This window comes from Castanea sativa, chromosome 1 (assembly GCF_040712315.1).
Source record: "Castanea sativa cultivar Marrone di Chiusa Pesio chromosome 1, ASM4071231v1".
In the NCBI taxonomy this organism is placed as follows: domain Eukaryota; kingdom Viridiplantae; phylum Streptophyta; class Magnoliopsida; order Fagales; family Fagaceae; genus Castanea; species Castanea sativa.
Window position 1 is genome coordinate 6,514,671 of NC_134013.1, and position 26,119 is coordinate 6,540,789.

Here is a 26,119-nt window from a genome sequence, read left to right on the forward strand (position 1 = left end):
TGTTTCATAGAGCGTTCAAGGCGAAGTTCTTTCCCCATTGCTCCATCATGGATTGTGTTTCAACAAATAAAGGGTCCTATGCTTGGAAAAGCCTTTTCCAAGCAAGACACGTTATTGAATTGGGATCAGTTTGGAGAGTTGGTGATGGGAAGTCTATCCAGATTAGAACTGATAGGTGGCTGCCAAAGGCTTCGTGCCCAAAAATAGTCTCTCCTTTGTTAAATCTTCCTCAAAATGCTAGTGTCAGCGATCTGATAAACGCTGAGTCCCATTCCTGGAAAGTGGATTTGGTTAAGCAGGAGTTCATCCCCTAAGAAGCAAACCTTATCCTCGGCATCCCACTTAGTTACCAAGTCAAGCCTGACAAGTAGGTTTGGTTCCCAACCCCTCAAGGTGAATTCTCTACGCGAAGTGCATATAAACTCCTTGCTATATCCAAGTGTATAGTGATGCCTTCTTGCTCAAATCCGGACTGAATCCATTTGATGTGGAATTGCATTTGGTCTCTACAAGTTCCCCATAAAGTCAAGCATATGATTTGGAGGGCCTTGCATAATTCTCTCCCTACTCTTTGCAACCTTTGGCGACGAAAAGTTGTTGGTTCAGCCCTTTGCACGAGTTGTAAATCAGATTGTGAAAATGTAGTGCATGTCTTATAGGGTTGTGCCTTACTCATGTTGATTTGGGAGACGAATGAAGTGGTTACTAAACTACACAGGTACAAGTTTGTGGAGTTTGCTGATTTGTGGGAAATGCTAATGAAAATGAGGGAAAGGCTTGACATTAATCTTATGGCATTGATCTTCTGGCTTATTTGGTCTAGAAGAAATGCAGTTCGGGTTGGTGAGCTCTCCATCGAGGCCAATCAAATCCGTAAGAAGGCTGAGGAGCTCCTCCATGATTTCAAACAAGCCAATGGGTTCAAGGTACACCGCCCTCTGATGCCAGCAAATCCTGTCCGTTGGTCCCTTCCAATATTTCCTCTGTACAAGGTAAATTTTGACGGGGCCATTTTCTCTTCGATAGGAGCTGCTGGTTTGGGTGTTGTTGTGCGTGATCATTCAGGATATGTTACTGGGGCCATGACAGAAAGAGTCTTTCTCCCTTCTTCGCCAGCTGTGGTTGAAGCTTTGGCATGCAAGAGGGCTCTTGTTTTCGCAAATGAGCTGAGCATTTTTGAAGTTTCTGTTGAGGGATGTAGAGGTCATTATTAAGGCCATCCTAGTAGGGGACTCTGCCAATCTGGAATTTGGTCATGTGATTAGTGACATTTTGTCTATTGCTGGATGTTTTCGCTCTTGTATCTTCTCCCATGTAAATCGCTTAGGCAATTTCGTTGCCCACTTTCTTGCCAAGAAATCTGTTTCTGGCAATGAGCTACAGGTTTGGATTGAATCCTCTCCTGATGATATAGCTCCTCTTGTAACTCGAGACATACTGTGTTCCGTTTAGAGTTCAATAATACTTGCCTGGCCTTTGGGTTCGGATTCTCAAAAAAAAAAAAAAGGTTTTAGAGTTTCGGTTTTGTCTCAATCAAAAGGATTTTAACCAAGGTGTGACAATGTTTGTGTAATCAAACCTAATTGAACATTATTAAATGAATCATAACTAATAGACAAATCAAGCTAACTTGATAAAAGAAGAAGATGATGAAATCTATATATTATATTTAAAAAGCTGAAAGCCGAAAGTCGAAAGCTGAAACAGAACATTTATTGTTATTATCCCCTTTGATTTATATCAGTATAGTATTTCAGTCCAATCGGTCCCATTTGGTCCACTTTAGTTCTTTCAGTTGATTCAGTCTAATCTAGTTCAATCCATTTTGAACCAACTAGACCTTAATTTGATTCTTTTTGTTGGTTGCCTTCTTAATTTAGGCTTAAAATTTTATTTTATTTTTCTATATATATTTTTTAATATTGTTGAATATGTTCAAATTAGTCAATTAAAAAAAAAAGTCAATTTAATAACATCTTTTTTTTTGTTTGTTTATATGAAACAATATTATAATTATGTAATTTATATATATATATATATATATATATATATATATATATATATATATATATATATATATATATATATATTACATTTTTTTCATGCATGGCGGAAGATTGCGACTAATGAAATTAAATTTACTTGCATTAACGAACTTGAGATACTCAAGTATACTTTGAGAGTGAGCTTAAATTTAACTAAATGGAGATTACAAAGAAAACAAACAGGATTTAAAAATTTTAAAAAAAAATTATGGAGTTGAACAGTGTTAGTATTATTTCTAGTTAAGTGATGTTTTTATTTATACTTAAGTTCTGATAGTTATGGTCAGATCTCGTTGGACACATGCCTTTATAACCTCAATTTTTTGGACAGTTTTTAGGATGCGTTGTTGAACTTTTGTCCAATAAGATCCAAATCACACTAATATATATATCTTAAATATTAAAACTACCTTCTTAGTCAATACTACATGTTTGTCATGTAATAAAGCACATATTGCAAATACCTCTTGTTGTTCAAATGCTGAGTGTGTGTCTCCATCATGAATAATTGTTCGATATTTCGAAAACAATACTCTCTCTTCTCATATAATAGAAGAAAAATCATTAGTGTGAGAGGGATCGGTATTCGGCAGTTTTGAATTATTGAATAACTTTTCCTCTTTGGCCTCGTCTCCCCTTTTTGTCATTTGTCACGCGTTGGCTTATGGTAGTTTGAAGTTTTAAATATAGATATTAGACTATACTCAAATACTCCTATAAACAAAACGAGCAGGCGCACATCAAAGAGAAGTTCGAATTCTTGTTGATTTGATTTGATTTTTTCTTAGTTTATGCTTAATTTATTTGGTTTTATTATTTATTTTTCTTTACTTTATCCTAAACACATGCAGAAATCCTCCCATACCTCACGGAATTTTTAAAAATTTTTTGGGGCAGGTACCATACCTCATGGATTTTGATTATATTTAAATCTGGGAAATTAAAAATCAAGTGATTTGAGTAACCATTACTAGTATAAATAGATGGTTATGAATTTTAATAACAAATTATAAATCTGAACATTGAAGATTTTGTTCCAACAAAAACATTTGTCATATTGATTTAAAATAGTATTTTACTTCCAAGTCATATCAAATCCACCTATTAGTAAGGCTTAAATCTATAAATAAATTTAATTTGCTAAAATAAATTGTCTTCACAAGTTATTCACACTATTTAAATTAAAAACCGATTCAAATTCTTCTCAAATATTTCTGTCCAACTGAACCAGAAATGTGAGAAAGATCACGTAGCCTAGCAGATTGGGGTAGATTGATTTGGGTTTTTTTTTTTTTTTTTTCTCTATTATTTTTTAATATCGCATTGCCTAAAATTTAACATCATTTTAATCTGATTTAGAATTGTAATTTCGAGACCTTTAACATAGAGCTTAGTAGTTTTCATAACCATAGAGTAGTAGCTTACATTTCACTCACAAGCCAATAAACAGAGAAGAAAAAGAACCCAAAAAAATAAAATAAAATAAAGAGAGAAGAAGAGAAGAAGCAGTACATCTGATGATAATAGCTAATTACAGCAGATTAACCATACAATTATTAATTATGACGGTCTCGTGTTTGTTAGGTTTCATCTACTTACATGTTTTCTCCGGCATGACGAATTCATTCAGATTGCAAGAGGATTGAGCACATGTCCAACGAACAGCACTGTTCCAGTCAAGTCTTCTCTGATCAGGAACAAAAATGGGTGGTCAGCCACAAAGTCCATCTTAGGGGGTGAGAGGCCTCTCAGTGCTATTTTAGCGGCAGAAGCAGCTGCAGCTTCTGTGCCTTCTTCATTAACCTCTATGAAGGATTTATGGAATATGCTTGAAACATATAGGTTCTGACCCACAAGTGAGTCAACCATTTCTGTCAAATCTGCTTCACCAGAGAAAGGCAACACCAGTCCTAGTTCCTTCAGAAGTTTGGAAGCTTCAAACCCAAAAGATATCTTAAACTTCGGGATCCTGAATTCACCCACTTCTGCCTTTTGTTCGGGAAGATGGTGATCCAAGAACCTAGACTCAGAACCAACTTTCTCTACCAGAGCTGGCAACCCATCTTTTGCGTCTGGAAGAAAGAAATACATGGAAAATCTGCGCTTATCCTCACCTTGTTTATAAGGAAGTCCAAGGACTTTAAAACCATCATAGGCACCAACAACCTGCTTCTTCTTGCTAGTCATGAAGGGAACCTGAACTGAGCTCCCATTAAGAAGGTGGAAATCAGATTCTTTTGTTGCTGATGCATCAAACTCCTCATCCCAAGCTCCTTTGAAGTATAGTGCGTTTGCAAAGATTAGTCTGGTTGAGCTGTCAACTGACCCAGAAGGAAGCACCTCTTTAATAAGGCCACTAGTCTCCTTTTCAGCCCATGAATTCACTGTGCTTGTCACTTCAGCATACTTCAAAATTAAACATTATACTATAAGCATATTTTAGTAGATCAGTAGTAAGGAACTAGCTGGTAAATACTGTGAACATGATAATTAAATAAAACACGCAGCGTTACCAACTAAGAGACACTTCAACTTGGAAATTGAATAAATCCATTACGTAAGGTGTGCTGCACTATTTCTGTATGGCATTTGGTGCACATAAAGATAAACAAATACATCAAAGTAAACTATATCCTTTAAGCATTTCTTAAGTATGGAGAATTTACTTCAATATATTCTTAATGAAGAAAATAATATTAAAAAAAAATTCAAAGATAGAAAATTATTCAGTTTCCATTAGATGTTCAACCTCACTTAAAAGAATCACTGAAAACATATTATGTTACAACTCACTGTGTTTGCAGGGTCAGTCAAATATATAAGCAGAAGGATCCAGAGACTTGTCTAGGCTTAAGTTAGAATGAAGCACATATTCTAGTAAAGGAAACCAAAAGCATTTGCAGGATTCTGAATCTTAGCATTAGGAAAATGAAAACCCAAACAGATGTATAGTAAAATACTCCAGTCTTCATTGCATAGGCTTCTGATGAAGACCTCAGCCAGCATAGTAATTCCAATTCATTTCGATTTCAGACACCTGATCAGCTAAATTGATCATTCAATAGAACCAGACGGTTATAGTCATTCTAGCATGATCAATTAACAACAGAAACGCATGGTTAATACTGAGATAGAATCAAAGAATACCACATGTCCACAGCAGATTACAATCTGGTGAGCATGCACAAAAAAGGTGAGCAAGCAACAAAGTGGAACATGTTAAGTAGTATATAAGCAAGAAAATATAAAAGAAAAATAGTAATTACATTTTAAACCATATATTACCATGGTAGTTTCAGATTAAACCTTTAAGACTGTTCATTTCATATTGAATCTTGAACTTTTAAAATTATATCAATTTAAACCCTGGACTTTCCAAGTTTGTTGGAGGTTTAAATTGATCCAATTTTAAAACTCCATGGTTTGATGTGAAACTATAATTTCAAATTTGTAATAATCTTGAACTTCAGAGTTTAGTTTAAACTTTTGAAACCATTGGGTCTAATTTAAATTCATCCCCAAAGTATAGGAATTAAAATGTAAAATTTCCAAAAAAGAAAAGAAAAGAAAGAAGGGGTGGGGGGCGCACTGGCAAACCAATATATGTATTTTTCCATCAGACTGTCCTTCAAAATCAGTATAGTAGTAGCTAAAACTCCAGAAAGGGTGTTAGATGCAACTTTTAGAAGAAAAAACTGAAGTCACTCCCTACTATACCATATGCTTTTCCCAACTTCTCAACTAACAATACCCTAATATATACTACCACATGCTTGTCCCAACTACTAAAAGGGGGAACAACCATAGTACATGTGGTTTTTTTGGTTGGTAAGTTACACATTCGCTGGGTCATGAACCTAAAGCCTCACCCTCTACCTTGCTTATTAAAGGGGGGGAAGTGCCAGAGCTAGAGTTTATTGGCTTAATACAGAGGATGCATAAAGAAGGAACCAAAATCTATCATCTAAAACCTCTACCCATTGATATATTTTCATCATCGCAGTCTACAGAAACCCTATAGATAGGCCCAAGAGTAATTATTCAAAAGACAGATTCTTGCAAAGCCCACGATATTTGGAAGTTAAAGACATGAGTACATGACTGACAACGAAAAATGTGCATGTCCCTCAATGGGAAAACAAAAGCAAAGCAAAGCAAATTCACCATTTTAAATCAAAAGCCTCTAACCATTGTAATTCCATCTCATTGCATTGAGGACCAAATAGAGGACCATCAGGTAACTAAAATTACCCAAATGGGTCCAAGCCACAACATCAAAATCTCCCCCAGAATACACTAGGGACCAGTTATGTTTCCCTCCAAACAACATTGAGCATAAAAGTCTACCAATTCAATAGCATTTAACAACAAAACAGAGCTAACAAAAGTAACCCGTTTCACATACAATGCAAGACCCTTAAAAACTAGCATAAAAACTTAAAGCAAGAGTAGGGTTATGTTTTCCTCTATTACTCAATCAACATGCCTACTATACATACCATTGAACATCAAAATCCACCAATTCAAACAGCATTTAACAACAACAAAAACAGAGCTAACAAAAAGAAACCCATTTCACAAACAATGCAATACCCTAAAAAAACTAGTACAAACTTAAAGCAAGAGTTGGGTTGAGTAATGGGTAGGTGGAGCTAACCTTGGTTTGAAAATCAACTTGGTCCAAAGCGGCCTTATAATAAGTGTCCACAACCTGTTTGAAAGAAGGCTTGAGAGAGAGAGACTTGTCGAGCCAAACCCCATTGGCGAAAGACAAGCGAGGCCCACCAGAGGGACTTGCATCGGCTAAAACCACAGCAACGTACTGAGAAGCGAAGGAGTTGATGTGGTCGACGGACTTGAATTTGAGGAAAGAGAGGAACTGATCGAGCGTGCGACCATTTGACCCAGCAGCAACTAAGCTCAGCACGACGTGGATCGAGAGAGGAGAGAACACTAGGTTCGAGTCCTTGCCTTCGGTTAACAGTAGGCACTTCGAGATTCCTAAAGCTACGTCGGTTTGGTTGCTGATCGATTCGTGGATCTCCATTGTTGATGATGGTGTGTGTGTGTGTGTGTGAATTAGAAATGGTGGAGAAGCGTGTAACCGGATTTCGGAAGTGAAGGAGTCAATGAAATTAAAGGCCCTCAACAGAAACTCCACCGCTTTATAGAAAAGTCATTTTGTTTTATGGAAAACTGGTTTATTTTTTACTTTGTTTTTCTTTTTTGGGATAATTTTGTAGTGGGAGAAAGAAAAAAAAGAAGAAGAAAAGCTTAGACCATTTTTTTTGGTAAAAAAAATTGTCAATTAAGTTATAAAAGTCATGAGATTTTGTCTGTTTTATTCATGGTTTTAAAAACTGGTACTGAAAAAGAACCGAAAGATGAGCTAATTACCGGTTTTAAGGTAGGACCATGATATCATAGTTAAACCGGTGACGTCATAAATAATTTAATTATTATTTATTTAAATTTTATAAATAATTAATAATTTTTTAATATACTAAAACTAACAAACCAATAGTAATAAATATGTTTCATTTAAAAAAAATACAAGTATATAAGTATATAACATCTTTTTAAAAAATTTAACATAATAACATTACAAAACAATCATCCTTAACATAATAAACTTTCAACAAAACCAAATAAATAAGTTCATTAGTCATTACATTTACATCCAAATGGCAAATAACAAATAAGTTCATTATATCCAAATAGCAAATAAGTTTTAAAGTTTCAAACAAACAACTAATAAGTTTTAAGACCCAAGCCTCATTTGTTATGAAGAAAATTGAAATCAATATCATCATGTGAACCAAATGCTCCACCACTAGCATCATTATCATCATCCTCATCCTCATTCTCATCCTCATCTTCTTCATCTTCATCCTCATTCTCATCCTCATCCTCATCTTCTTCATCTTCAACAAGAATAGGATGATTTTTATCTCTAAATCCGGGAGGAGCATTATCTTCATCACCAAATGATTCCAAATTGATGTCATCATCATCCTCAATCACTTCATTGTCCATATCTATACAAATTCCAAAACCAAAGAACAATAAATGAAATAACGTTTCTAATAATTATTTCTCATAAATCATAAATAGTCTAATTAAAATATGCAACTAGGCAAAGAATTGTTATAAGCTAACCTCTTTGTACATGGCTAAAACACCCTTCTTTGATTGGATAGGCTCCCTCTTCATATAATGCATTCTCTATCTTCTCATGATCTAGAAATGGAGGTTCCTCATCTTCCACTACCCAAAATCCAGTTTTATCGATACTTGCATAATCAATAGGATCAAAATTGAACTTCTTTCATTTGACTGTATATCATAAGATGAACATAGTGAATAATTGATAACCAAATCACTTATATTTCACAATCACAAAGAACCCACTTGACCAAATCAGTGAATCACTCATATTTTCCCACAAAAACGTTGAAATAAAGAAATTATATAATATATACCTTTCTTTCAATCGGTAGTTATAATGAACATACACAAGATCATTAAGTCGTTGATGCTCCAATCTATTTCTTCTTTTGCTATGTATTTTTTCAAAAACACTCCAATTCCGCTCACATCCCGAAGAGGCAGCTGTTTGGCTAAGGATTCGAATCGCAAACTTTTGTAAGGTTGGAGCTGCTTGCTCACTCTCAAGTGCAGGAGATCGTAGCAATATAATTCTCGGAGTATCGATGTCGAACCACAAGAAGCAGGGTAAATTCAAAGACAATATAATTAAATAACAATTTGGGTGAAGAAGAAAAATAAGTTTGCTTGGTGATTGTTAACAAGAATAATAATAAAAACTGATTTAAATCAATAATGTAAATACTAGGACATCGGGTTGTTTCCCTATATTGATATAAAATTCTTTGTGATCTAGGAAAATATCTATTTCATAATTAATTGTTCTTATACAATTAAAACTTATGATTCAGTTGAACTGAGACAATTCAAGAACACATGATAACCTCGATTAATAATGCGGTTAAAAAAGTTTTTTCAGAAAAACCCGTTCACTTTAAAATCTGATTTCTATTTGAAACTATTAGAAATTCATCTAAACAATAAGAAAAACATGATTGAACTTATTGAAAGCATGGAAGAACTAATACATCAAAATAAATCTAATTGAACAATCAAATATGTCATTGATAAAACTCTAGAAAGAATCACATTGAATATTCATACCGTATAGAAGAAACATAACCCCTAGCCCTAGCGAAACTATTAGAAATTCATCTAAACAATAAGAAAAACATGATTGAACTTATTGAAAGCATGGAAGAACTAATACATCAAAATAAATCTAATTGAACAATCAAATATGTCATTGATAAAACTCTAGAAAGAATCACATTGAATATTCATACCGTATAGAAGAAACATAACCCCTAGCCCTAGCAAGAGTTTAGACTGTCATTAGAGAAAGGAAAATTCAAGATTTTCTCTGCCCAAAATTCGTTCTCACAGCCTTCCTTCAAAACCCTTACATAAAAGTGTCTTAAGAAAATAAAACTTTTACTATTTTTAATTTCCGTCCAAATTTACAGTGGTAATTTGTGAGTTAATTTTGATCTTTAAAAATTGAGAATTTCAAAAAATGTAAAACTGAAAAGTTGTAGATAATTAAGTCACGGTTCCAATGCATCTAGCTTTGTGTCAATTGGATTTTTGAGGAGAGAGATACACCCAAAATACTGATCAATGCTTAGATTAGATTTTTCATTTTCAAATTCTGCATCTTTGATTTCTTTCCTTATTTGAAGCTTCCAATTATGGTAGACAATCCAAGCACTCCAGCTGTACCTCTTTAGACATTTAAGTATGGCCCTTTAGCTCCACTTGATTCTAGTTTGGCCTCTATTCTCTCACAAATTCCTGTAAACTTATCTTTCTTACATGACTTCCTGAAAGTAGAAAATTACACACAATGAATGGCATCTTATTCAAGAAATTATGTAAAGATAAATAATAGGGACTAATGCAAATTATGACTTAATTATGCAAATTAAGCATAGAAATAAGGAGATAACGCTCACATAAATATATAACAAGTATATATTTTAAGGCGTTATCAGGAGCACGAGATCCAAACAACTTCCACCACTCATCTAAGTTCCATATACAACACAAAACAAAGATATAATGAATCAATAAATACAACTATACTTATCCCAAAAATATAAAAAAAAGAGCTATGATCTTTAAAACATATTTTCATTTTATTATTAGCTAAAGTAAACAATATCTTATCCGGCTGAGATGTCTTGACAGTTCTTGAGCAAGTTGGGTTCCAAAAGTTTGTCTACGCTCTCAAAATAGCCTTAATTCCTCCACCAACTTCAATCGACCAACTGAAAGTTTTGATTCAATAACATCTGTCACAGCAGATTGTGTCTCTAGACTCTTATTACGAGTAGATAAGTCATATTGGAATGCAGAATTCAACCAATAAGCAGCAGCATCATGAATATCTCTATAGAATTGATTATCCTAACGATCTTTGATAATATTAACATAAGGCTCCCATAGTCTCTTCTTGTCCTTGAATTTTTTTTTTTTTTGATTCCATCAATTACTCTATACATGCCATCATATACATAACCCATAACTGGTTTTTCATCAGAATCAACAATGCGTAATAAATGAATCAATGGTGACATAATATGCACAATTACATGACAATCATTCCAAAATTGATTGTCAAGAATGATTTTCACCACTGCCTTTGCTTTCTTATCTTTTGCATATCTTGATTTCAACATAAAATTTGCTAGTCACCAATACTTGTAAGTCATGCTTATGTTCCTTAAGACTCCCTAAGGCAATGAAAGTAGTAGCAAACCTAGTTGGCTTTGGATGCACAATTTCCTTCCAATTTTTTCTAGTCCTCAACCAAGCATGCAAAGCCACATGGTTATAGATGAACACTGTGATCTTGGATGCACGCTTTACAAGTTTAGCTACATGATCCATCTTCCCAATCTTCTTAAAAATTAGGTTTAGACAATGTGCTGCACAAGGTGACCAACTAATGTTCCTATATTTTCCACATAAAATTCTTCCAGCAGCTACATAATTTGTAGCATTGTCAGTGACCAAATATACTATATTTGCAGGACCAACCCAATTAACAATTTCATCAAACAAGTTACTCAAATTAATAGCATCCTTAACCAAGTCAGAAGTATCAACAGCATATAAAAACAATTCCTTTAGGACAATAGACAAGGAAATTAATTAATATTCTATGCCTAGTATTAGTCCGCCCATCAGCCATTATTGTACAACTAGTGTCAGCCCAATATGAACGATAAGAATCAACAATCAATTGAACTTCTCTTTTTGCTTCTCTCAACAAAGGCACTCGAATGGCATGATAATTTGGGCCTCTATATCCAGGACCACAAGAAGCTACAACATTGAGCATATGTTGATAATAACTAGAATTCATAGCATTAATTGGAATGCAAGCATCAAACATCCATCTTACTACAGTCATATCAACCCTCAACTTTTTTTCTTTGCTAGCAAGAACACTTTTAATAGAAGGTTGAGCTCCCGGTGTTGTTTTTGGAGCAAAGTAATTACCAATGTCATCAACTTTTCTCTTACCAAGATTGGATCTTGGTAGAAAACTACTAGGAGGACCACTTCTATTTCCCCTACCTGTATGAGTAATTTCTTGGACATCTTCAAATTCTGGTGAGTCCTCTAATGGCGAATAATTAGATGCTTCTTGATCCTTTTTTGTTTGTTATTTAGATTTAGCAATCTCCTTCAAATTTTCAACCATTTGAAACCTAAAATCATAAGGTACACCCATACATGCAGCCACATCACCTTTAATTCCAGCTAAATGTCTTTTCATCCTATTGATGTTCCCTCCTTTATAACTTTTTCCATAATGTATACATCTACAACTACTTTTTTTGTCTTTCAACTCTTCAGTTACATGATCCCATGCGGGATCACATTGCACTCTCACAGATGAAGAATTAGCCTTTGACCCGGTTGTAGAAGCATGTTCATTAGATAGTACAGAGGTGAACTCCATTTCACTCAACGTCAACAATTTCAGACTGGCAGTAACCATTTTATCAACAAATAAATTCATCAACACAACATACACAAACAATCGTATAATACCCTGTAAACAATATTTCACAAACAATAATGCTCTGTCAATCAAATCCACAACATACTCTGTAAAATACTTTGTAAACTATATTTCACAAATAATAATGCTCTGTAAATCAAATCCACAATATCCACAAAATCCACAACATACTCTGTAAGTGTAAACTGATAATTGAAAGATAGAAGTTACCACTTACCAGTGAAGTCATGGAACAAAGAACCTGAGATGAAGCCAAGAAAATGAATGGAAAATCTGAGATGAAGCCGAGAGAAATGAAAAAAAAAATAGAACCAATAAAAGAAAATGATCAAAATCAAAATCAAAAGAAAAGAATGTTACCTAATGAAGCCAAGAAATAGAGAGCAGAGCACTTCAAAGGGTGAGAACGAGAAGGAAAAAATAATAAAAAAACCCAGCATTTCAGAGGTCCACGATCACAACCATAAATTGCAACATTTGTCTCTAAGGTCCAAAAATTTCTCTTGCAAACGAGAATTGAGGCATGGAAAAGATAAATTGAAGTGAAAAAAGAAAAGAAAGGGAAATTGAAATGACAAAAGAAAGGGAAAAATGAAAAATGAAATTGAACCATACCTTGATCAGGCGAAGAGAAGATCGTGGGAATGGCCCCGTTATGCTTGAGAGCGTGATTGTGGGTAGAGAGGTGAGGTAGAGAGGGCGAGGCAGAGTGGGCAAGGCAGAGAGGCGTGCCGCGTGACTCGCAGAGTGGGTGAGAGTGTGAGACGGTGAGGCCGCTCGGCGGTGAGTCTTAAGAGTTGAGAGGTGTGAAACTTGAGAGAAATGAGAAGTGAGAACACTGAGAGTGAGGGAAGTGAGTTCGGATGAGAGTGTTAGCTGTTAGAGTTAGATTTTAGGACTCCTCCACTTAAATGACGTAGTTTTAGGTGAGAAAAGACAAACCGATTAGTAACTGGTTCGACCGCGCTGGTTCGACCGCGCTGGTTCTCGGTTCTCCGGTTGAATTGGCCGATTTTTACTATTTAACGTTTTTTAGTCTATTTTCGGTTTTATAACATAACCGGACTGAATTAAGGGCCAGTGAACCGGTTGGTCAGACTGGCTGGTCCGGTCCAATTTTTAAAACTATGGTTTTATTTGGTTTTTGCTAAAAAAATATTTACTGAAAGTGTAATAAAGTATTTAAAATAATAAAAAAAATTAAAAAACTGTGTATAAAAGTTAAAAAAATAAAAAATTAGCTTATAAGTTGTACACAAATACACTCAAATATTTAATTGCAACGGTAAGGACTCGTTTTAAGCTTAAGCCCAAAAGAAGACGGGTTTAGGCCCAAAAAGCACAAAACAATGAATTTGTAGAAAGTGGATTGAAAAACTAGGCTTTTATGAATTGAATGAAGATTATGATGGATCAACAATGATAACGAAGCCAAGAAAAACAAGTTTTATGTGAAGAAAATCACCCTCGGCAATGTCTGAAGTGAACAATCCTTGGATATATCTCCTTTAAGATGGGTTACAATTTCAGTTCTTGATACTACAGTGTTTTTTCTCCTCCTTTTCAAATAGATCCCCTTGCTAGGGGCCTTTTTCTCTATTATATATATTCTGTTTTTCTTCATCTTCACCCTTCACATGTAGGGTAGGCTGTTGGCCTTCATCCTTGTCCCACCAGCACCTTCTTGAAGTCTTTAGGAGTAGCTGTAAGGCTGTTGGCTACTGTTCAGGTATCACTTCCACATTAATGCGGCTAAAGGGTTAGTTGCAGAGCATTCAATGCGGTGGTAGCAGTTTTCCCTTAGATATTTCTTATCTCTCCTTTGTCCTATGCTCTCTTGATGTTCATCCTTGTCGATAGAATTCTCTGGAGGGTTGCTCTTTATGGCAGATCAAACCCTTTGACCTCTGCTCTGCTTAGCCGAGGAGGGATTTGTCCTCGGACTACCTTCCCCAGCCTTTCCAGTCACAGTCTGACCGTGGCATTCTAACTTGCACTTCTTCTCGATTGTCTGCATGTCCTTGGACTATTAAGCGTCCTTGAAACAGGCCCACGACTCAATATGCAATTTTGGGCCTTTATCCCTACAATAGCCCCTCAAAATTTCTTTCTTTTGCTCCTCAGAAAAGAAATGGATTTTGATATTATCACCCTAATTTAGCTCTTACTTGATATCATCTCTATCTTTGCAGATGTCTTTTCAACTGCCTAAAAACACGCTCCTGACGCTTCAGCATCCGGGATGCCCCTGCAATTAATTCCTGTGGCTCCATGTTCCCCACGTTCTATGGTACGATGGGGATCCAATGATTGGGGATTTTTACGGGAACTCGAGCGGGAATTTTCTCGTTTCTTTACTCTTTCATATATATTTGATCCAGCAACTTCACCTACCTTACTTTTGCGCTTTCCAACTACAAGAGCTAGTCTGAGGAGCTTTCCCCATAAGTAGTTTCTAGCAATTTTTTCATTCTTTCGTTTTCTCAGTCCCTTCTGTCACTCTTTGTAGTTAAGTCCATTTCATCTTCTCGACCTATACAGTTTCATCTCGATCATTTGATCTCTTTAAACTTTTTGTGTGTATATATATATGGGGAAATTCACTTGCCTGGTAGACACCCTTGAGGGAATAGAAAATTTTAAGGCCTAATACCGAATTCCACTAGGGGATTCCATTAGGTATTGTAAGCAAGGGGAATGGCACACCATGAGACAGGAGGGAGAAGTAGTGATCCCTATGATTGCCTTTATAGAGGGGGTGGGGGGGATGAGAATTCCTATGGGTAGAGTCATGAGGGATTATCTAATAGCTCATAGGCTTTCCCCCATCTAGTGCACCTCTAATATGTTTAGGGTTTTAGGTAGTGTAGACCCCCTTAATGAAAGAATGGGCTTAAACCTTACCCATCATGATGTCAATTGGATTTGCAACCTTTACCACTTAAAGGGACAGGGGTATTACCTAAAAACTAGGATTCTTGAGGTTAGACTTATATCATGCCTCCCTGAATCCAGCAAAGGCATGAATAAATATTTTTTAATCGCCTCAAGGGAGTGGCACGATGGCCTCCACTGCTCGACGAGAGATGGGACACTAGGTGGGGTTCTTAGGTTTAAGCTTATCATTCTAAAATCACTCATTTTCTCTTTTACATCTTCTGCATCTCTTTCTCTTTGTTTACGTTTGTAATTGAAATTTTTTCCCGCTTCGTGCCATCCTTCTAACAAAAATTTGTTTTGTTTTGCAGATAAGCACGCCGCCGTTCCACTTCAAGCTGAGGTTTTCATTCACAGTGACCGCCAATTGCGAGCAGCCCATCTTATCCTTGGCTACGACCCTATCTCGAAAAGTTTTCAAGCGCCGGGGAACGTGATCAAGGTGAAGGACCCACGCTTGCCTCAGATAAGTGTTGCTGCTCCGGGTTTCCTCATCACTGGGTCTATTCTAGAAGGTGTACAACAAGTGGAACTTCCCCTCCAACTCACTGCCAAGGAAGTAGCCACACCATTCCTACCAGTCATCAAGAAGGAGGAGGAAGTAGTTGAAATCTCCGAGTCCAAAGACTAATTCGAGGTCTTCAACCACAACTAGCCTCCAGAAGCTCCTGCTGAGGACTTCAGTTATCTTCCTCTTGCTTAAATGAGCCACTCACAAGAAGATCTCTCCATCTCGTACGCTATGACGATCCGACGTAGGACTAGATCAAGTCTCTGGGATCTGATGGAGTCCCAGGTAGGTAGCGATGTGCCAGATAAAGCCGCCCAGAACAAACCTCCCACCCCTCAATCCACCCAAGCTTACCAACCCTATCTCGTTGATCATAAGCAGAAAAGGGAACAAAAAGGTAAAGAGGTGGTGGAAGGGGGAAAAAGCCACTATTCTAAGGACACTGAGCCTCAAAAGGATAGGCCAGGGTGACACAGACCGTGGCAGATAAGAGAGGCAGTCTATAGTTCAGGGTTCTAGACTGGAACCCTGGCATTGTGCTGGACGGGGCCCCTTTGCCGGCTGATGCCTTCATTGGGCATTTCCAGGATGGGAGGGCCGGCTACGTGGCTAATGCCATGGAGTAGGCTTTGCTACTGTCAGGGGATATGGCCGATCTGAGGTCATTAAGAAAGCATGAGGTGTTTCTCAGTCTGAAGAGAGACCTTGCCCTAGTAAAGTCACTAATTGTATTTTCTTTTTTATTTGATTTTTTCTTTTCCAACAACTATATTTGCTCTTTCTGATACTAGCATTTTTTTTGATAATCTGTTCAAGTTGCGTACAGGGCCGAGGAGATAGTCATCAACTCCCACAAATTAATGAATGACGAAGAGTCCAAGCGTATTGCCATTGTGAAGGCCTTCGAGTTAGCAAAAAAGAAGATACAAGATCTTAATATCAAGCTAACCGAAGCTGAGCGAGCAAAGAAAAGCGCCAAGGCAGCTTTAAATGGAGCGGAGAAGCAGGCGGAGGCTCAGTACAAGCAGCTCTGTCAGGCGAGGACGAGCTCACCACAGCCAAAAACCAAATAGAAACCCTGACAAAGAAACTGGAGGAGGCCGAGAAGGCCAAGGACCAAGCTAAGAAAGATGGGTATGAAGCAGGAGTGGAATAGATCGAAGAGGCCCTTAAGACTGAGGTCTCGAAGGTATGTAGGTACTACTGCTTCCAAGTGTGGAATGAGGCCCTCGACCAAGCTGGGGTTGATGCCTCTTTTACCCTCAAGAGAGCAGGGAGTGTATACTACCCTCCTGCCATCCGTGCTCCTAGCTCCTCTCCCCCCAAAGCTGACACTGCCTCTAAGGAGGTAGATATTGACAGGGAGAGTCCAGCTAAGGTCCTTCCTTCTTCTGTCAGTCCCCCCAAGGCGGCCGAGAAGCCTGAGGTCACTAAAAAAGGAGTTGGCATAGCCAAAGAAGTGGCCCCTGATGTCACCCAACCTCCAGCTGCTTCTAAGGACCCTTCCAAGGAGACAGAGGCCCCCCCACACATTAAGCTCGTCCTCGCAACACTACCTATGCCTACTAAGGAGGACCTCAAGGGTAAGGGCCCAACATCCTCAACAACAGCCCCTACCCAGCCTATCAAGGCCCTAGCAAAGGCCAAACTTGTACTTAAACTTAAGTAGTTCTTAGACTAATAGTTAGTTAGTTAGTTAGTTAGTTTTTTTTTTAACTGTTGTTTCTGTCTTCCCTAATTTGTAATCAAGTTGCCTTTTTCTTTTCAAGGCTTACTTTAATGATAATTATAAAGTTTTGATTATGCATGTTCTATACAAATGTCTGATATATTCTATGCTTTGCTTTACACTTAAATGGTATAAGAATGAAGGGTAACAATGCCTGAATTGACACATGGCTATGTATTTAGCTTTAACAACCATTTATGAGAGTGACAACATCATTGCCTTACCTCACATAATTGACTACAGGATAAATGAAGCTCTCTAAATTCACATTTTCTAGTCAGAAATGGTTTTAACTTAGAGAACGTATCTCTCAAGCTGAGCTAGCACAAAAACGAAATATACCTTAACTCATCTCTTTTTGCAAGTGATGAGACAGTTGCCACATCTTATAAAATCAATAACAGGTTTGGCAGAATCATCTAAGTTTATGATTTCAACAAAACATATCACTAACCTCGAAAATGCACCTTAAGCATAATTTAAAGGACTCTGCATTTTATTTGATTTTTGACTGATCCCCAAGAGTGGTGGGGCACCTAACCATTCATAATTCCACGTAGTCTTCCGTTTAGCAGTAGATTTAGAAGGTTGTAGATGATAACTAGCTTATGACCTAATCACTGACATACTTGCAACTGCTTTAAGTGATGCTCACATGTGGCTTTTCAATTAGATCATCACGGTAATAACTCTGGTTACCCAACATAGTTAGGCCAGCTACTAATTTACCCAAGGCATGTGGTTCAAGGAACCCGACATGGTTGAGGTTCTGTCTAGTATTTTGGCAATCAAAGAGATGTTAATTTACCTAAGGCAGGTGGTCTAAAGAACCAGACATAGCCGAGATTCTGTTTAACACTTAATTAGATGCTTAGCAATGCTAATTTACCCAAAGTAGATGATTCGAGGGACCAGACATAACCAATATTCTGTTTAACACATAGATAAATGATAAGGAGTATTAATTTACCCAAGGTAAGTGGTCTAAGGAACCAGGCATAGTCGAGGTTTTGTTTAACACTTAATTAGATGCTTGGCAGTGCTAATTTACCCAAGGTAGATGATCTGAGGGACCATACATAACCAAGGTTTTTTTTAGCACATAGATAAATGATAAGGAGTATTAATTTACTCAAGGTATGTGGTTCGAGAAGCCAGGCATGACCTAGGTTCTATTAAACACTTAGACAAATAATAAAAAAGTATTAATTTACCCCAGGTATGTGGTCCGAGGAGCCAGACATGACCAAGGTTTTGTTTAACACTTAGACAAATGATAAGAAGTATTAATTTACCCAAGGTATGTGGTCCGAGGAGTTAGGCATGACCAAGGTTCTGTTTAACACTTAGATGTTGTGAAATTTTAAAATACTCGCAAGTGTACGAACCGTACTAAAGTATAGTTTGACAAGAACGAGGTCGAACCCACAGGGACTTGAATGAACGTAGGAAAATTAATCAAATCTTAACCAAATTAATCCTAATGTAGTTTAATAAAAATTGGTTGTTTTGAAATTAAATAAACTAAGCAAATAGTTAAACTAAGCAAAAGATATAAAATAATAAAAAGATGTAAACAATCAAGGGAAATGAATTAAAATTTTGGAATCCGCCTTGTAAGTCATATCAGCATATATTTAGGATCATTAATTTTTCCCAACTACTACATGATAATCTAGAAATCAATCTTGCTATCATGGAAAATATTCTCATTAAAATCCTTATTTTAAAAATCAAAAGCATGTTCTTCTTCACTTCTTAAGTATAAAATCAAATCATCAATTGTATCTATAGCCAAACAAATCACAAGATATATCCAATTCTAAAAATCAAATCATAAATTGTATCCATTGACAGATAAATCACAAGCGATATCCAATTTTATAATCAAGAATTAACAAACCAAGTATTCAATTAATTAAGACAAATCGTAAATCATGAGAAAAACATGATTGAACTCATATCTAGAATCTCATCTTAATCAATTGATATGAAGCAAGAACAATTGAAATCATTAAAGAACAACTATTGTGGGAAAAATCAAATCACATAAATATTACTAATAATCTTTAACAAGGTTCCATCCTCAACCCTAATTATAAATTTAGCTACTCATAGTAATTAATAAAACACAAGAATAAAATTCTAAACATTAAACTAGACAAATAAAATAAAACTAACTGTCATGGAAGAAAACCAAAGAAATAGCCGCACTCTCTATGTTCAGCCCCCAGCCCTAGCACTGGCCTCCTTGAATTTTGCCCTAAAAAGCCTTTAAATAGGTCAAAGAATCCTATTACAAGTTGAATTTCCGTTTGGGGAAAATCCCAAATTTTTAGATTTCACTTAACCGACAATTTTGGCCTATTTAACATCAGAATTTGAACTTTTGGCAAACTACAAAATTGTAATCCTTTAAGTTAACTTTCCAGCCTAACTTGAATCATCTCGATTGGACATCTGAGCCGAAAGTTATGCCAAAAAATGCTAACTGATGTGCAGGTTGGAATCCCAATCCGAATTGGACTTGAATTTGATGCAAATTTCCTTTGATTCCCTGCTCCAATTAGACTTAAATTTAAGTGGGTTGACCTTCTTTAACTTTATCATGGCCCTTGCAAAATTAAAGTCCATTAGCTTTCTTCTTTGCACAAATCCACTTATTTAATTCCATGCTCCTACAAAAGACAAATTCATGCTATAAAATCCAATTAAGCACAAAATTGATTATTTAGCACTATTCCAAAACCAAATATAAAATGCATGAATTACCTCAAAATAAGTATGATAATGCTTTCTAACAATGATATAAATATGCAAAATTAAACTATTATCAATGCACATCAAATACCCCCAAACCTACATTTTGCTAGTCCTCGAGCAAAACAGATAAAGAGTAAAACAAAACAAAGAAATAAAAAATAAAAAAAAAAACAAAGAAAAAGAAAATCCTAACTAATCCACTTTCGCTGGAAATTTCGATTGCATTTAGCGTATGCAACAAGCCTTGAAACCCCTAACTTACACTAATGGACGAGTTGTAGTCTCGTGAGGGTTTGTAGGGAATATACCCACAAAATTCTGAGAATGAATACTAAAATAAACAAAACAAAGAAAATCAAACATTTTTTTTTTCAATTGCCTTTTGCAAAGAGTATTAGTTCAAGTTCAAAAACACTACAAATGCTAAAAAAATTTCTCATGTCATTAAATGTGAGTGAAAAGTGGTAGCCAACCCAAACATACTCTTAGTTTTAGAATAAACTTGACTCGAATCTCTATTTGAAAGTATGCTTCAACTCAAATCTTTCCGGTGTTATCACTCAACAAATGAAATCACTCTGAAATGGGGTGTAACACTATCAACAACATATGTGAGCGGAATAATGTAAGCAAAATCAAATACCTCACATATAAATCACATGAAAAACACTTAATCAAGAAAGAACAAGTAGTCTCGTGAAAGGATGCCAAAAATATTTATACCGCACCTTTTTCTTCTCAGTCATATCAATATTTGAACTACACAGTCTTCAAGATCAAATAAAGACTTTATTAGGACGTAATGTAGGTTAAAAGCAAAGGGAATGAAATAAAAATGGGTGAAGGTAAATATAAGAAGTGTTTTCAAGATCAGTTGAAATCCCGATACTTTTTGGAATTTCCATTCGACACTTTTTTTTTTTCAACTCTTCTTCTTCAAAGCAGTACTCCTTCCTTACATCTTCCTTCTCAAAATTTGATGAGAACCCTTTTTATTTTCTTCTTTTTGATACTTTTCCTTCTTTTTTTTTTGTTCTTTTTTTCTTGATTTTTTTTTTTTTACTTCTTCTTTCTTCCTTCTTTGAATTCTCTCACAAACCACCATATTGAAACAAACTGATCAAATTCCATCTTGAAACACTATGGATAAGGGCTTTAAGAAAAGAAATGCTAATTAAAAGGCTTAATGAGGTGACTAGCGATAATGTATCAAGAAAGAAAAAGAAAAACACATATATGGCTCAAAGTAGACAAAAATGGCCTAATCTCATCTCTCAAAAACTAGTATAGTTCATTCAACATCAATGACTTCAAAAGATTCAAGTGTGGCACAGAATTAGATTTTTTTTCTTGGCCAAAAGAAAGAACAATGAGACTACAACAAGGGAAACATGTTATGCACTTCCAAATGAACTTTAAGATTAGAAACAATAAATAGCCCTCAAAATATAATGATTGGCTCAAAACTCACAAGGGTTACAGTCTCCACATTGTTATTATCAAGATTTTCTAATCATTTTTATCCTTCAACAACAAGTTGTGTCTGAGTGGCTACGTGCATGTGCAATAAATTGAGCATGAAAGCAGTGGAATTATTTAAGTAGGAGTAGTATAACAAACTCAAAACATAGACCTCAAGCTAGGCAAAAGATTTTTTTTTATTTATTTTTTAACGCAACTAAACAAAACAAAACAAAAAGATAGAAATCTATATACATCCCCCCCAAACCTAAACCAAACATTGTCCGCAATGTTAAAAATGATACTCTCAAATATATGTCTTGAATGAAAAGATAGCAAAAAAAAAAATGTATGCAACATGAGAACCAAGTAGAAACAAGTAAGGTAAGGAGAAGGAGGAGACATACCTTGATCAAGCTGATTGTTGTAAATTTTAATTTTTGTCAAATATCAGCTAGAACAAAAGAGAATAAAACTAAAAAAGAAAATAAACAAAAATATTAATCTAAAAACAGAAAATGAACAAGAAAAAGAAAGAAAGAAAAAAAAAATTGCAAACCTGATAAACACAACTGGGATCAATCCTGATAAACAAGATCATCCAAGAGGACTTCTTCAACTTCTAGAGGCTCAAGTTCTAAAAATGGTTTCAAACGTTGGCCATTAACTTTAAACATATCACCATTTTTAGGATTGTCAATCTCAATAGCACCATGGGGATAAACAGTGTAAACTATGAATGGACCAGTCCATCGAGATCGTAACTTGCCTGGATCAAAAACATGTTGGGAAGCTTTTGTAGTGTCTTCCAAGTGAATTCTTTGCATAACCACAGAGGAACTAATACCCTTAATATCAACAATTTTCCAACCTATAGCTTCCTTGTGTTCTTGAACTATACTTATCAATTGGTGTTCCCATAAGTCATCCAACTTTGGTGGTTCTACAGTAGATGAGAGTGGAGATGAAGAAAGTGGAAAAGGGACCACTTTTGGCTGCCAGCTATCAGTACTTAAAAGAGGAACAGAATCCAACAATGCATTGACTTCCTCAATTGATTTTTCAATATCCAAATTGCAATCAAAAAGGGTTAAGCAATCCTTTAGGGGATCTTCACAACTTGATTGTATGAGAGTATCATGGACTAGGTTCCCAATCATGTTAACCTCACATATATTCTCATTATCTGGTACTTGCTTACTTATGTCAAAGATATTAAGCTCAACAGTCATATTTCCAAAAGAAATCTTCATCACACCACTTCGACAATTGATCAAAGCATTGGATGTGGCTAAGAAAGGGTGACCCAAAATGACATGGATTTGTGTATTGGCATTTAGAGCAGGCTCAGTGTCTAACACAACAAAATCAACAGGAAAATTAATGCATCCACCTTAATTAGCACATCCTCAAAAATACCTCTAGGGATTTTCACAGACCTATCAGCTAATTGAAGTGTCATGGTTGTTGGTTTTAACTCCACCAAACCTAGCTGTAAATAAACTAAACATGGCATTAGGTTCACACTTGCCCCTAAATCTAGCAAAGCTCGCTCAATGAGACGATCCCCAATCTTGCATGAGATTGTAGAAGATCTTGGGTCCTTACATTTCACTGGATATTTATTCTGAATAATTGAACTGACTTGCTCGGTCAAAAATGCCTTTTTAGGGACATTTGTCTTTCTCTTCATTGTCACAAGATCTATTAGAAACTTGGCATAAGCAGGAACTTGCTGAATTGCATCAAGAAATGGAATGTTAATTTGCACTTGCTTAAAAACCTCTAAAATGTCTCCAAATTGTGCACTTTTCTGAGGACTGATTAACCTTTGAGGAAATGGAGCTTTAGGAACAAACCTTTTATCAAGGGGGGAACTAAGATCCTGAATTGGAGTGGCGGGTGGGTTGTCCTTCTTTTCTCCATGATCACCATGTAAACTATGAGTACCTTTTTCCTTTAACGCAATATTTTCATCATCGTCCACTTCTGGCATTTTCACTTGATTATCAACTTGCTTACCAGACCTAAGGGTAGTAATAGATTAAACATGTTCTTGTTCATGAGTAGAACTAGAAGAACCATTGATGGCATACTGTCCTTTTGGGTTAGGTATAGGTTGACTAGGAAACTTTCCTTTTTCCCTCTCTCCAACTTGGATTGCTAATTGGCCAACTTGATTTTCCAACTTTGAAATAGCTTGAGTATTCAAATGGGTGGAACTTTTCATCTCTTGAATGGCTTGACTAGTTTATTGCATGAAAGTTTTGAGAGACTCCTCCAAAGATGATTGTTGTCTTGGCGGTGCTACAAATTGAGGTGTTGATTGAGGAATGGGAGGATATGCTTGAGTAGGTGGACAAAATTGACTTTGTTGATGCACTTATTGTCCACCTACATTTGTGGGAAGTTGATTTTGTCTCCATGAGAAATTAGGATGGTTCCTCCAATTTGGATTGTATGTCTCTAAAAATGGACTAGCAAATGGTTTTTCATAATTATTCAGTGCATTTGCTTGCTCAGTATAAAAATAAGGGTACCCAATTGTGGAAGGACACATTTTTGTCGTATGCATAGGACTTGCACAAATAGAACATGTTTCACTTTGAACTTGATTGATAGAATTCATCCTTCTACCTAAAGCTAAAGCCTCAACCTTACAAGTGAGATTGTCCAACCTAGCTTTTATTTCTAAATCTTCACTGACTTCATACAATCCTCCTTTCTTAATTACAGGGGCAGATCTCTCTTTACGGTTGGAAAAATCCCATTGTTGTGAACTTTCAGAAAAATTCTCAAGAAATTTGTATGCCTCATCATCTACAAGACTCAAAAATCCACCACCATTCATGGACTCAATCATGTTACGATTTGCTTGAGTCAAACCATTATAAAAATATTGTACTAGTGTCCATGTTTCAAAACCATGATGGGGACACTTTAAGATCAAGTCTTTAAATCTCTCCCAACTCTTATAAAATTTCTCTTGTTCATCCTGGTAAAAATCTGCAATTTCTCTCCTCAAAGCATTGGTCTTGGCCATTGGGAAAAATTAAGAGAGGAATTTTGTGACCAATAGTTCCCATGAAGTGATAGATCCAGGTGACAAAGAATTAAGCCATGTTTTTGCCTTATCCTTCAAGGAAAAAGGGAATAAACGCAAGCGAACAGACTCATCAGTGAAATTCTGGAACTTACAAGTAGCACAAATCTCAAGAAAATCCTTCACATACATATAAGGATCTTTTCTATCCAATCCATGAAAAGTAGGAAGAAGATGGATTATCTGTGGCTTTAACTCAAAATGTGCAGCAGTGGTTGCAAGTAATACTATGCAAGATGGAGGGTTGGTGGTTATGGGTGAGAGCAACTCCCTAAGAGTTTTTGAATCATCTCCTGTTTCTCCCATTGTGGATGAATAATCAAAACTAACAAGACGATTATCTTTATCACGTATCCAAGTCCTCATACACCATGCACAAGGAATTTTTTTTTTTTTTTTAATAAATAAAATTTAACTACAACTAGTAGAAGAAAAAAATTCAATTAAGACCTAATTTATTTTCCTAACCAAGTCCATGGCAACGGCGCCAAAAACTTGTTGTGAAATTTTAAAATACTCGCAAGTGTACGAACCGTACCGAAGTATAGTTTGACAAGAACGAGGTCGAACCCACAGGGACTTGAATGAACGTAGGGAAATTAATCAAATCTTAACCAAATTAATCCTAATCTAGTTTAATAAAAATTGGTTATTTTGAAATTAAATAAACTAAGCAAATAGTTAAACTAAGCAAAAGATATAAAGCAGTAAAAAGATGTAAACAATCAAGGGAAATGAATTAAGGTTTTGGAATCCGCCTTGTAAGTCATATTAGCATATATTTATGATCATTAATTTTTTCCAACTACTACATGATGATCTAGAAATCAATCTTGCTATCATGGAAAATATTCTCATTAAAATCCTTATTTTAAAAATAAAAAACATGTTCTTCTTCGCTTCTTAAGTATAAAATCAAATCATCAATTGTATTTATAGCCAAACAAATCACAAGATATATCCAATTCTAAAAATTAAATCATAAATTGTATCCATTGACAGATAAATCACAAACGATATCCAATTTTATAATCAAGAATTAATAAACCAAGCATTTAATTAATTAAGACAAATCCTAAATCATGAGAAAAACATGATTGAACTCATATCTAGAATCTCATCTTAGTCAATTGATATGAAGCAAGAACAATTTAAATCATTAAAGAACAATTATTGTGGGAAAAATCAAATCACATAAATATTACTAATAATCTTTAACAAGGTTTCATCCTCAACCCTAATTATAAATTTAGCTACTCATAGTAATTAAAATAAAACACAAGAATAAAATTCTAAACATTAAACTAGACAAATAAAATAAAACTAATTGTCATGGAAGAAAACCAAAGAAGTAGCCACACTCTCTGTGTTCAGCCCCCAGCCCTAGCACTGGCCTCCTTGAATTTTGCCCTAAAAAGCCTTTAAA

At 35.6% G+C, this 26,119-nt stretch overlaps 4 protein-coding genes and 1 non-coding gene across 5 annotated transcripts; 1 reads left to right on the plus strand and 4 right to left on the minus strand.

The window, feature by feature from the left end:
- Positions 1-3,412: 3,412 nt before the first annotated feature.
- Positions 3,413-7,218, minus strand: LOC142625735 (serpin-ZX). The gene is made up of 2 exons (XM_075799447.1): positions 6,703-7,218; positions 3,413-4,451 (listed from the first exon to the last, which is right to left on the minus strand). The coding sequence occupies exons 1-2, from the start codon at positions 7,090-7,092 to the stop codon at positions 3,672-3,674; spliced, it is 1,170 nt and encodes a 389-aa protein (XP_075655562.1). The 5' UTR covers positions 7,093-7,218; the 3' UTR covers positions 3,413-3,671.
- A 3,164-nt stretch (positions 7,219-10,382) lies between these two features.
- On the minus strand, positions 10,383-12,165 carry LOC142639910 (uncharacterized). Its single transcript, XM_075814058.1, has 5 exons — positions 11,898-12,165; positions 11,395-11,738; positions 10,915-11,282; positions 10,649-10,820; positions 10,383-10,562 (listed from the first exon to the last, which is right to left on the minus strand). Exons 1-5 carry the CDS (start codon positions 12,163-12,165, stop codon positions 10,383-10,385), a joined length of 1,332 nt encoding a protein of 443 aa, XP_075670173.1.
- Positions 12,166-22,168: 10,003 nt separating this feature from the next.
- Positions 22,169-23,586, minus strand: LOC142639979 (uncharacterized). Its single transcript, XM_075814119.1, has 2 exons — positions 23,010-23,586; positions 22,169-22,944 (listed from the first exon to the last, which is right to left on the minus strand). The coding sequence occupies exons 1-2, from the start codon at positions 23,584-23,586 to the stop codon at positions 22,169-22,171; spliced, it is 1,353 nt and encodes a 450-aa protein (XP_075670234.1).
- Positions 23,587-24,511: 925 nt separating this feature from the next.
- Positions 24,512-24,620, plus strand: LOC142623013 (small nucleolar RNA R71). Its single transcript, XR_012842038.1, has one exon. It is a non-coding gene; the product is annotated as a small nucleolar RNA R71 (small nucleolar RNA).
- A 22-nt stretch (positions 24,621-24,642) lies between these two features.
- LOC142640054 (uncharacterized) lies at positions 24,643-24,999 on the minus strand. Its single transcript, XM_075814174.1, has one exon. The coding sequence runs from the start codon at positions 24,997-24,999 to the stop codon at positions 24,643-24,645; it is 357 nt and encodes a 118-aa protein (XP_075670289.1).
- Positions 25,000-26,119: the final 1,120 nt, after the last annotated feature.

Excerpts from the sequence above, each read along its gene's own strand:
- LOC142625735 (XM_075799447.1), bottom strand. The coding sequence starts at position 7,092 with ATGGAGATCCACGAATCGATCAGCAACCAAACCGACGTAGCTTTAGGA. Across the intron at positions 4,452-6,702 it reads AAGTTGATTTTCAAACCAAG|TATGCTGAAGTGACAAGCAC; the intron begins GTTAGCTCCACC and ends TTAATTTTGAAG.
- LOC142639910 (XM_075814058.1), bottom strand. The coding sequence starts at position 12,165 with ATGGTTACTGCCAGTCTGAAATTGTTGACGTTGAGTGAAATGGAGTTC. Across the intron at positions 11,283-11,394 it reads AAAGAGAAGTTCAATTGATT|GAATTGTTTTTATATGCTGT; the intron begins GTTGATTCTTAT and ends ATTGTCCTAAAG. Across the intron at positions 10,821-10,914 it reads GTGCATCCAAAGCCAACTAG|ATATGCAAAAGATAAGAAAG; the intron begins GTTTGCTACTAC and ends GTTGAAATCAAG.
- LOC142639979 (XM_075814119.1), bottom strand. The coding sequence starts at position 23,586 with ATGCCAGAAGTGGACGATGATGAAAATATTGCGTTAAAGGAAAAAGGT. Across the intron at positions 22,945-23,009 it reads GTCTGTGAAAATCCCTAGAG|ACACTGAGCCTGCTCTAAAT; the intron begins GTATTTTTGAGG and ends TTGTTGTGTTAG.
- LOC142640054 (XM_075814174.1), bottom strand. The coding sequence starts at position 24,999 with ATGGGAGAAACAGGAGATGATTCAAAAACTCTTAGGGAGTTGCTCTCA.